Raw genomic sequence first — 13,009 nt, 5'->3', positions numbered from 1 at the left:
CTTTTTTAACGTAAAGCAGTTTTGCGTTTCTATGGAAGGGTGTAGATACTATCTGGCGTACATATGAGGCAACCTTCTTATTCCTGAAGACCCATTTGTAATTAGCTTCAGGAAGAACCCCTGTTCTACATAAATAAAATCCGAAGGTGGTAGAACCTTTGTGGTTTGACTCCGGCGGCACCACCGCCACATCTATTTCTACCTAATGACAACAGTGTTAAGCGCTGCTGTGTTCTGGTTTGAAGGGTGTGGTAAGGGAGACATACTTTTCCGAGGCGTTCTAGCTTAGTCCTCAGGAGTAGCGGCGCATCTGTGGTCGACCTCAGGTCGGAATATCTAATCCTATCTGGGGTTGATTGCAGATGTCCATGGGCGGCAGTAGCCACTTACCATCAGGTGGACTGTATGCTCGTCTGCTACTCCTATATTATAAAAAAAAAAATGTTCATAGTCGGTAGTTACCACATACCACCAGATAGACTGCATTCTCATTTGCTAATTGAATCTTATAAAATCATTAAATTAAAACCTCGTCATCATTTTTAAATGCAACTGTTCTGCCGTTTCATAGTCTGTATAGCATATCTGCTTAGAAAACACATGTACTTAAAATGTATCTATTTATACATATACTTACTAAAGAAAATAGAGTACATAATTTGTATTTCTTACAATCTTAGGTTGTACTCGGCGGTCTTGGAGCGGGAGTGTGGTACGCTCTCAGGCTGTGGACGGCCACAGAGTCCGCGAGGCAACAGGCGGTGATCTATGCGGCAACCACTACACACTCTGGCGGTAATTACTATTATCCTTGAAGAAATATAAATTTCGTAAACATATTTTAAGTTATTAAAGTTATAATATTGACTTTATATTATCATTTCCCGTTTTCGTTTCGTTTTTATGATTCTAATGATATACTACTGTATTAAAAATCACTATAATATGTAATGTATAGATTTGCTGTTTTATGCCCTTAGTGTGATCATGGTAATATAGCTAATATTATTACCTTTTATTTTTTTTACTTTATTGTCGTAGCGTAGACCTAAAATCATATCATTCAAAGGGCGATGTCCACTAAGATCTACTGTAAAGCGATTGTAAGCATAAGAGAAATAAATATTTTAGTCTCTACATCATCTTGATTCAAATAAGTCTTTTATCAAAATAAATGAAATCTACTTAATTACTTACTTAATCAAAAAATATAAACTTATTTTATAAAAATTCATTTACAATTAAACATTATTCGTAGAGCGCATCCGTCGTCCGGTCGCGTTTCAATCGGAGAGCGGCGCGGTGCCGCCCACCGCGGGCGACGGCGCGGAGCGCGTGCTCGGCGCCGTGTCGCTCGCCTTCGCCGCGCTCGCCGCCGTCGCCGTGGCCGCGCTGCTCGTCGTGCTTATGGCTAAGCGGAGGTAAGCATAAATTTCATGTTATACGTTACTAGTAGAATCTGCTACAAAATAGATAACATAAACCTAGATAACATAAAGTGCTGTTGGATTCCGAAATTCAAGTGAAATAGATTCTAATAAATCAGAAAAAAATCTTTTAATAGTAGTGGTAACGCAACTTTAAAGAGAGTGGAATAATAACCGCCACGGCGCTGAGCCTGCACTCGCCGCTGTCGTTGTGGCCGCATTGCTCATCGTACATATGACTTAGCGGTGGTAAGAGCAACTTCATAAGCATCTGTTACGAAAAAAAGTGTAAAACAACTCTGGTAAGATCCGGCACTCAATATAGTTAATTTAGATCTGCTGAGATCCGAGTGCAAGTCTAAAATAACCCTGAAACAAATAGGTGTAATGGCAGCTGGATACGATTCGCTATAAAATAGACTTAAGCATAAGCTCTGATGAAATCCAAACCTAAATTGATGTAAGAATAGTTCTGAAAGGATCTACTACAAGTAGTGGTAAGAACCAACTCTGAAGGAGAGCGGCGCAGTATCCCCCATGACCTTACTTACTTACCTCCGCTTAGCCATGACCACTGCTCGTCGTGCTCATGGCTAAGCGGAGGTAAGATCCACTCTATACAGATCCGCTACTAAGTAGAAGTAGGAATAGCTCTGTAAAGATCCGCTAATGGATACGTGTGAGAACAGCTTTAAAGTAATCCGCTTCTAAATAGGCGAAACACAACTCTGGTAGAATCTGCTACTAAATAGAGTTAAGGTAGCTCTGCTGATATCGAAACTAAATAAACTAACAGGAGGTAATAACAACTTTGATAAAGAGATGTTACTAAAAAGTGTAAACAACTAAAATGATCTGGGACTAAATAGGTGTAAGAACAACTTGATAAGATCCGTTACTTAATAGAGTTAATACTGCTCTACTGAGATTGTAAAGTATCGAGAGTATCTAAATTAACGTAAGAAAAGTTCTGAAAAGACCCATACAAGTAGTGGTAAGAACAGCTATGAAGAGAGCGGCGTAGTATCCCCACCGCGGACGACAAAGCAGACTCGCGCTTTGTCGCTCGTCTTCGCCGCACTCGCCGCTGTCGCTATGGCCGCACTCCCCATATTACTTATGTCTGAAAGGAGGTAAGAGCAACTTTATAAACATCCACTAATTAATACACATAAGAACATTAAGAACGGCTCTAAAGAGGTCCGTTACTAAATACGAATATATGGTGTTTTAATTTATTCCTCAGTAATAATAGCGCGTCGGTGATCCATATCAGATAAACTATATTTGAAGTTACATTCGATTTGCCCTACATGCCCATTCGCGCTATTTCCATTACAACAAAATAATGAAATATTGATATTGAAAAGAAAAAAGTATTCTATGCCTTTTAGCGAGGAAGTAACATACTTAAGAAATACTATATTTTTTTAAACATAGCTATATAGTGAAAAGTTATAACATAAGCAGTTATAAAACATGATATGACACTAACGCTGTCAGTAATGTACATATTAACAGTGTTGCAAAATTAAGCTTATGCTGTATTATTTTAGTATCCACTGTAATTACTATTGTAAAATTTACCGCATAACTCATGAACGTTATTATATTTACAAATTGACATTTCAATTAGCTGACATGTGGAAAACCGACGAAAATGCATCGTAAGCTACATTGTACCATACTATTGGTTCTTGCCTGCGTTTTTGTCCATGTGGGTTATATTTATTAAAATTGAAATATATTATTTTTTTAAATTATAAGTATTTAGATCCTAAAAACTCGAATTAAATAGGAGAAAACAGTTGTAAAAATTCAACAACTGTTTCTAGTCCGCACCAACGTAATTGATTTAATTTAATCTTAAATAGCTACATACCTACATATTAATATGTCTGGTCATCTTATTTGAGCCATTATAAGGTTTATCTTATAAGACTATTGTCAAATAAAATTAAATAACATTGACAAGTACTTATCTTCTTAATATTTCATACTATTTTAAAATGTACCTACTCATATACCAATGACCAGAATGTCAAATTCCTAAGTTAATTGCTATGAACTATGTACAACAGGCTTCAGTCGATATACGTATCTAATGCAATATTAAGGAATTCCTACAATATTTACAACATAGGATACGTCAGACAAAGAACCGTATAAAATCGTTCAGTAATGTATTTCAAGCTCACATTGCCCCATAAATTATTTATCGTTTCCGCCAATCTAAAATATGTAGGATATTTTCTCTTAAATCTCATACGTATGAGATACGGCGTAAAACTTGCAAAGTTATGTGTTCGTTGCATTGATTTTCAGTAGTAGATGTTACTTAAGGTACTGTAATATAATTTTATATGTAAAAGATTTTTCATGTTTTTGATTATTAAAATGACCGAGTTTTTTATAGTATAAGGATGTCGGTATGGAGACCCTTTGCCAGTATTCATGTATACTTTAATGTTTTCCCGTTAGGTAATAAAACGTTATGGTTAAGTGCCGAGTATTAAATAATGCTTGAAATTACGTGTGAACTATGAAAAACATAATTATTCATAAAGCAACTGTGGAATAAAGTCAAATAAACATGTTGGAATAATTAATATATTATTTTAAATAGATATTAAAAACCAAAAAAAATAAGGCTGGAATACACCTGCTCCAACACACACAATATGTGCAATCATAAATAATGACCCATTTAATTATTGATTGAGTATAGGATACACAGAACTATACTTAAAAAGTCAATGTAATCGAAAGGGAGTTAAGTTAATCGACTCGCTCTTAGCCTAAAACCCTTTTCAATCTGACAGGACTGCCTAGCAAGGGGACCAAGGGACATGATACTCGTATTAATCAAGTAGTTTATAACATCGATTGCGTCGATATCACGTCTTATTGTGATTTTAAGATGGTCTACAAAGTTAAGAAACAACGGGAGCGATTGAAATTTGGATGGGTGGCCACTAGTGGCTACCTTTCATACGCGCTTCCGAGATGAGCACGTTATGTTGTTAGACCTAGTTATTATCATGAGACTAGATATTATCATGAGACTAGTCTTGAAATATTCTAAGTATTATCAGCAGTTTTCCGCACGCCTCTACCAATGAGTATGGAAACTGCATGGTGGTATACACACTAGGCTTTTACAATGGCCTTATAATTACCATCTATTCATCTATATCCATATATTATGTAGTTCGACTGATTCTTCGACATTCCTAACAGATCGTGTCATTTCAGCTGGCCATGCGGCGTGCATATCGACGAGGAAGCGCGGCGCTGCAGCCACTCTGTCGCCAGCACGGACAAGTCGGTGTGCCCGGAGCAGCAGAACATGAGGAACTGTCAGCACGACTACAAGCATGACAAGTTATCGCCTGCGTCTGGTAAGTAATCACTATGAATATAAATATTCGTAGGCGTTTGAGATGTACTATTTAATATTTATCGACCGATATCATTTTATCATTATACGGAAAGTCAATTATTGTAATTTTAGTACATTAAATATGTATAATGAAATAAGAGGAATTAGACTTCAAAATAATATCTTCCCTATTACAAAAAGATGTTGATCCCTATGTATTTCAACTACATGTATAGATAGTTACCTATTAGAAAAAGATATTGGTCCCTACGTATTTCATTTGTATGGATCGCTACATCATATGAAACCGAAAAATACTAATTTTATGCTTAATAGCACCCAGACTAACTGGCTAAGCACAAATGCCATTGTGAATATTTATTTTTGTGACATTAAAAATTTAGTTCGTCTTAAGAGCCTTTTTTACCAAAAATATTGGCATTTAATTTAGGGCGCTTTTGTTTTGAATATATAATATAGAATATTTCGAACAAACAAAGCAGACGCAAAATTGTAACGCTTACAAAGTTGAAGGCGTTACCAATCGCATTAAGCTGGTGGCGACCCCGGCTCATTTCCGCCATTGTCTGCTTTGACGTCGATCTTGATGGATCTTCGTATTAATGTGTAAAGCGCAAAAGGTGGCGCGCTGGGGAAATTAATTGATACTTTAGAATTTATGACGTAAAAATTGCAAAATGTACGCGAATGTTTATTAAAACATATTGATATGAATATGTTTAGTGTTGGTTTTATGAGTTTCTATGAGTTTTGGTTTATGAGTAGCAATCTAGTACTAATGCAAATTAAAAATAATATTACAAGATATTCATAAGCTAATCTGTAATGTTAATATCTAGGAAGTCTCAATTTTCGTTTCGGATTTCAGAAGGCAATCATTGGTAGGTTACAATATATTTTAAATTTATTATATTAAGTCGTTACTTCACGCGTCGAAAAGAATATATTATTATCACCTTAAAGACAAACTCTTAACATTTTTATTGACATTACATTTTTGGACAGTTTTATTAATTTTATAACGTACAAAAGTAAAATTTGTTGTAACGTTTACAAAGTTGAAAGCGTTACCAATCGCAGTAAGCTGGTGGCGACCCCGGCTCATTTCCGCCATTGTCTGCTTTGACGTCGATCTTGATGGATCTTCGTATTAATGTGTAAAGAGCAAAAGGTGGCGCGCTGGGGAAATGAAATATTGATACCACGCCGTATACTTAAGAAATTGATTTATGTTCTTAAATGATACTAGAAATCTGAGTTGAAATTAGAATGTAAACGATTTAAGTAACGAATTTAAATTATGTATGTCCGAGATATGTAATATATCTTAATATACCAACGGGTATATTTAGATATGTTACATATCTCGGACCATACTTAACCGATACATCATCACCTACTTCTGAAGCATTAGCAAAAAAAGTTTGGAAAATCCAAAAGTGCACGCCTCATAATCTCATTTTTTTTTTTTACAATGAAATTGATTATTTGTAAAAGTGTATATTATATAAATATACAAATATACAAATACACTCGTTCTCATGTGCCAAGTTCTTGTACTGTCTCAAGATCTTTCACGGTGTCACTACTGTTGAATTGAGTGGTAATTTAAATTAAAAATTTAAATAATAATAAATATAAATGAAATGAAAAATATCTTCACAACGTACTATTAAAAATATTAAAATGTAGAAATAGAAAAACACCTCAATAGTCAATGTAACTTTACAGTGTCTTGTAAAGAAGTACCATTTATAGATATCAGATGGAGTTATATTCATGAGGTTACAACTTAAGATTTTTGACTTTTTTTTTTTTAATTTTTTTATTATTTATTTCTATTCAATAAAACAAATAAAAAAAATGATTTTAAAGAAGTTTAGCAATTTTTTTTTATTGTTGTTGTATTAGTTTTTTATAAATAATAATTTAATGACAGTGAATTAAACGCTCATATTGACTAAGAAATTATTTCGTGTGTTACTTTAGATAATTAAAAAAAAAATATTCCGATACGATCATTTTTTCGACCAATTTTGATGCCACATAAACCCGTCCATACACGGACGTCCAGAAAAGATTATGTTTAATATTATTATTTACTATGTTAAACAAAAAAAATGTTATTAAAATATATTTTATGTGCCTGATAAATTATTTGACTTGATATTAGTGCACTCAAATTAACCTATAAGTGCAATATAAATAACAAAAAATCAATTTCAGTTTCGAGAAAACTGCTTGTTTTGAAATGTCGAGAGTAGAGCACAACCTCAACGCTTCGCTTATGAGGCGTGCAATAGTAATATCGAATGTGAGATAATTATGTTTTTTTTTTATATTTCCTATATGAATACCGAATCATAACTTATTAAAATAATCATAACTAATTAATTAAAATATATTTCCGAAACTTTAAAATAATGTGAATAGTATATTTTTAAATACTATTTACTTTTTGCAAGTAAGATGTGGCATCACTCATTAATGTAGATAGAACAGAAAAATCAAGTTAGGTACATACATCCAACCCAAAAAAATATAAATTCAGAACTAAAAATAAACGGACCAAATATTTCCAATACTTTATCATACTTACGAGTAAAATAAACGTATTCATATTCAACAATTTAGCGTCACGGTTCCTGTAATTATGCATAGAGAATTAACATAAGCCCCTTGATAATAATTATACGAGTAGCTACGGATCACAATGGAGGCCGGCTCAAAGCTTTATGGAGATGGTGCTTGATTAGGTTTATGAATCCGTCAATGTTTGTTACGTTAAAATTATACGTGGAGGAACCAACGAAATAGACTCCTAATGCAAGACTTACAATAGGCATGATGAACAATTTTGAAAACCCCTACTATAACGTAGGTACATGTCTACCGATTCCAAAAATCGTATTATTTAGATAATAAATTCAGTATTAACGAAAATAATACTATTTGTTTATAGCCATATTGAATTACGCGCGAAAACGCGTCGTGGCGTCCGTTGGTGACCTCACGTTAGAACATCCCATACAAAATGTCAAGCAATACATACCCAAAAATTACGTCATTCGCGCCCCGATTAGCATTTCAAACAAGATGGCCGACTGCAGTATTTCATACTTTAATTTAATTGAAAATATAATAAATCTTAAAGTTTTTTTTAAACTGACTCATTTTTGAGAATCCTTTCAATATATTGTGTTTTCTTAAATCATTTATTCTTTGATTTTTAATACCGTCATCATGCCAATTGGCTTATTGTCAGTTATATAAATCTTATGTACGCACATAAAAAATATTGGTTATAAGAATGTTTAATTTTTAATTCAACTCATATTGCAAGTGTTTAGCGGACACGCAAATCACCTTTTATTATGTAGAAACTGTTGCCTAAGGTCACCTCTTAACAAATCGATATAGGGCAGTTGTCCTTCATGCCATCGATCACAAATATGTCTCTGTTTTGAGGGCTATAATAGAATGCCGTTATCGAATTTCATTTGCTTACAACAGTTTTATTGTTAATACGTAGCAATTTACTTATATACCTAAGACATTTAATAACAATAGGAACCCCGAGACAGTGTTATCACTTTAATCTAATACGCACATACAAATCAAGTCACTTATTTGTTGATATACACAATAATCAGATAAAATGCATTCGTAGGTTACACTTACAATTTAATGTTACGCATTTGTAACATTATTTAAAGTTTTAATAAAAACGAGTCTATTTCTTTACTTCGTCTACTTTATATGAACACACATATTGACAATTATGTGAGTGAGCATAAATTAAAAGTCGAGTTGATTTTTGTGTAACGTTGAATATAGATGCGTAATATATTTATAAAATGTCATTGTTCTACTTACTAGAAAACTCATCTGGATTTCAACTCAAAACAACGAAACGCCCGCTATAGTAACTTATTTAGAAATGCTATTAAGGTATATTAATTTGTTTGAGTACGTTGAAATGTACCAAATATAATTAAAAATCGTCACGCCGTCACGTAAAATAAAAATGATATAAACATTATGTACCTATGTTAAATATGTTTTTACAAAATTGTATTGAAGTATACTGTAGGTATTTTCATTATTTTTCAATTATGATACATTGGTTAGAAGCAAGTCCCATATGTTTAGTATTTTTAACGTGAGTTTAACCGTTTACTACTAAAGGAATACCTAAGTGAAATGTACGATGTATTGTACACAACAGACGTGTACGAAATAAGTCCGTACGCGACGTTCGCTGTGGGCGGCGAGACGCAGGCGACGCTCGACCACACGCTGCAGTTCCGCACGTTCGGGCACCGCGACAACGACGCGCCGCCGCACCGCCCCTGCCGCAAGCACCCGCGCCGCGCCGACACGCACCGCGACCGGGAACGCGCCGACGGTAACGTACACACACAACACACTGATATGCACACAACACAACATGTAATTACTAACACACTAAAATGTACGTTGTGATGTATCTCAACCAACCATAGATTAGTAAAGATACTTCACCGCCTTGAAATTGAATGACGCCATAAACGGCTTATTTTAGTAAGTTCTTTTTTTTTATTCTTGACAAATACAAACATTTTTAGAGAAAATTTACAAATAAATAACTAATATTGTGTAATTTACGTAATAAATAAATAATTATTTCAAATATTTTAGGGACGGAGACGTGGTAAAACTTTTTTACGCAACTATTTCAATTCTCAAAACTCGGTACATTTTCTTATTAGGAATGAGTAGTCTTTACTAATCTGCAACCAACGTACATTTTAGTGTACAAGTTTTTAAGTTATTGAATTGTAATTCAATTACTTAAAAACTTGTCTAATGTATTTTAATACACAAATTGTTGGCACTTAAAGTTTAAATAACATATATTAAGTAAGATGTTGTAATGTAATACATGACTGTCTGTGTCCAAAATACAATAAAATAAAAAATAAAAACACGCATACACACACATGCCGGACGGGATCTTCTCAGTAGAGGTCGCGTTCCGATCCGGTAGTAGTTTAAGAAAATATTGTAACTGACAATTTGTAAGTGCCGCCGTTGGCCTATACAAAATAAATATTTCATTTCATTTTTTTTTATAATATAAGAGTAGCAGACGAGCTTGCAGTCCACCTGATGGTAAGTGGCTACTGCCGCCCATGGACATCTGTAATCAACCCCAGATAGGATTAGATATTCCTACCTGAGGTCTGAGCTGGAACGCCTCGGAAAAGTCTGTCTCCCTTACCACACCCTTCAAACCGGAACACAGCAGCGCCTAACACTACTTTTATTAGGTACAAATAGGTGTGGCGGTGGTACACAAAATATTTATAGGCACTTCTTCTATCTCATACACAACATACACACAATTGCTTTCGTGAACACATTCGCGCATACACGCATCCATATGACGAATTTGTATTAATATACGCTACAAAATACAAAATATATACTAACAAACTTACACAACAATACCAACACATATTAAAATGAACTAGATAATAATTATTACCTTTGTAATTATTTTTTGCACATAAAATGTTAAATTTAACTCTAACCACAAATCAACTGTGCTATATTAAAATGTGGTAAACTGCCAATAAATAAAACATACATTATTACAACAACTGTTTGATTTGTGGCACGTACCCTAACACGTAATGAGGTCTAGGAGAATACAAAGTTGACGGAAATTATTTAATACCAGCCATTCATACATAATACAAACTAACAAGTCGAATATAGCAATACGTGACTGTTTTTCATATTTGCTACTAATGTATATTTTAGTAGTATACTGCAATGCTCCAACTGACGTAGATATAAAAATAGAGCTTTGGTGAAATATGGGAAAGAGGTACTTTTGATGTGCCTGCAACGTCAGTATTTCTACCGCTGCTTAAGGTATTTCATATTAGAAGTAGATTTATGAGGTCGTATTTACTACCTTGTAGTAAATACATTTATTTCATTCATTCATTCGGCTTTGAAAATATTCAGAAAGATTCGACCTTGTAGGTCTCCTCTCAATGTATTACTATATGCTAAAAAGTTTAACGGAAATTAATTTGTAACGCACATACATATGTACATAATTAGAAACAGGTTACATATTTAATTCATTGGACAGTGGCAAAATAATAAGTAACACATTTAAGTGTCAATTATTGTTTCCAACAGTAGAAAAGCATCATTCGGACTGTGAGCTGCAACACTTGAGCCGATACGAAAAGGTGCGGCCCCGACATTGCGCCGGATCTTCATACTGCGTTCCATTAGCACACCATGGTAAGTGAATGTATTATGTAATTATCTTTTACACTTCATCCTAGTCCTGGACTACCTCTGATTAATAAAATCATAGTCATCTCACGATAAAAAAGTCTGGTTATAGACGATATTGTTATTAGTAAGTAAATCTTATTTTTTTTTTATTTAATAAGTTTTTGTACATTATTAATAGTAGTAATATTACTTATATTATTTAATAGAATACTTCCAAATCTAGTTTTTTATTTTTATTTTTAAAAACATTCTATCAGAATTACTGTGCGGAACTATAGGTTTTTATTTAAATCTATGATCTATCGTCAGTTAAATCTTACATGCAAAGGTCGAAAGTTGCATAGCAAGATTGATTCCGTAGAGATACGGTTTATATAATTTTTCAAGTATTTGTTTGCGTACACTCCTAAGTGGTAAGTAATAAAGAGCATTTATATTGTATTTTAGTATACTGTACACTTTGAGAAAAACCATACAAACATTAATGGTCCACATTTTCACATCACGACGCGGTAAATCGTCCCCATTATGTGCGCAAGAGTGGATGAATAAATCCACAGCATGAACGAGCTATAACAATAAATTCAGTTGATTGCCCCATTATAAGACAATAATGAGAGTAGCCGCTCACTGACTTCAGCCATAAAATATACCATGCGACAATATTCTGTATGACGAATGAATGATAGTACTGTTGAATGAGCATTTTGAATGATACTACCGCTTGTTTGCTTCAGCAGAGTAGTGTGAAACGTTGCTGTGTTTTAGTTTAAAGTGTGTAGCAAGGTAGGGAAGAGGCGTTCTAACTTAGTCAGGATTAAAAAAAACAAATTTGTAGCCAAAGTCAAGGTCAGAATAAATAAAAATACTTATTCAAAGGCTAAACTAACCTTACTGTTTTACATCAAATGTTCTGTTATCTTATTCGGTACTTTAAAAATGGGGACTTGACGAGCCCTTCACAAGTTATGAAATTAAGACTGTCATCTATAAAACATAGAAATATGAGATCAAAACAATTTACTGCGTAATAAAATCGAATCAGAGAACTTCTTAACATAATACCGAGAATTTATTGGCGAAAGAATCTCACTGGAAAGAAAACATATTAACATAATCAGTTTTCCCGTACATTGATCACGACATGCTGAAATGTTTCTAGGTCATCTATCATCCAATTTGCCTCGATTCGTTACCGTCTGCGCACAAACGTAACTCAACACTGAAATACGGTCCAATTCACATAATTAAAGTGCGGTTGCCTACATTCTCACTGGGAACATAATAAAACATTTTAACATCATTAGGGAATGCCTCTAGCCGCTTTGAAAGTGATCTTTTGGTCTCGTTGCTCCTGACGTGAATATTTAGGTCTGTAAAGACTGTATTTTGATAACAAATAATATTTGTTTCGACGAATTCGTAGCTTACGGTTTGAGTGTGGCGTAGCCGCGGCGTAGGTTTCGTAGCTATTATAATGGCTTTAAAATTGCTACTGCTACGTCGTAGTCTGATTTCGAATTATAATGGAAAATGTTTCTAATACCGGTTCTCATGTAGAATCTATCATACGCTAATTTTTTTATCATAGGAATCCTAAGTGAATGATTTTGTAAAGTAAAAAAATACAAATACCCTTTTTAAATTACAAATTCATTTAACTTACTCGTATTTGTATAGACAGGATTACGTGTAGCAGAATTTGATATCTTGACGTTATTGGTGATTGCCCAAAAATGAAAATTGACTTATCTGATAATAATGAAAATTAATAATATTAAGTAATATTTCGAAGAAACCGGTAACCTATACTAGGTATAACACAACATAATGCTCTCAATCTCGTATTATTGGAACTGTTTTCAATACCTGAATG

The 13,009-nt window shown here is 33.7% G+C and overlaps 1 protein-coding gene across 1 annotated transcript in view; it reads left to right on the top strand.

Annotated features, from left to right (window-relative positions):
• Positions 1 to 13,009, top strand: part of LOC140742794 (cell adhesion molecule Dscam2) — a 72,750-nt gene that overhangs the window by 57,451 nt on the left and 2,290 nt on the right. The window contains exons 27-31 of the mRNA XM_073073801.1: positions 681 to 795; positions 1,259 to 1,421; positions 4,683 to 4,828; positions 9,059 to 9,238; positions 11,029 to 11,136. Coding sequence (XP_072929902.1) covers positions 681 to 795; positions 1,259 to 1,421; positions 4,683 to 4,828; positions 9,059 to 9,238; positions 11,029 to 11,136 — 712 coding nt within the window. The remainder of the gene's footprint in view (positions 1 to 680; positions 796 to 1,258; positions 1,422 to 4,682; positions 4,829 to 9,058; positions 9,239 to 11,028; positions 11,137 to 13,009) is intronic.

Source organism: Epargyreus clarus, unplaced genomic scaffold, assembly GCF_041222505.1.
Source record: "Epargyreus clarus isolate Ecla_fem2 unplaced genomic scaffold, WU_Ecla_fem_2.2 ptg000006l, whole genome shotgun sequence".
NCBI classification, from domain to species: domain Eukaryota; kingdom Metazoa; phylum Arthropoda; class Insecta; order Lepidoptera; family Hesperiidae; genus Epargyreus; species Epargyreus clarus.
The sequence above is the reverse complement of the archived record's forward strand: the minus strand, read 5'-3'. Positions and strand labels throughout refer to the sequence as shown.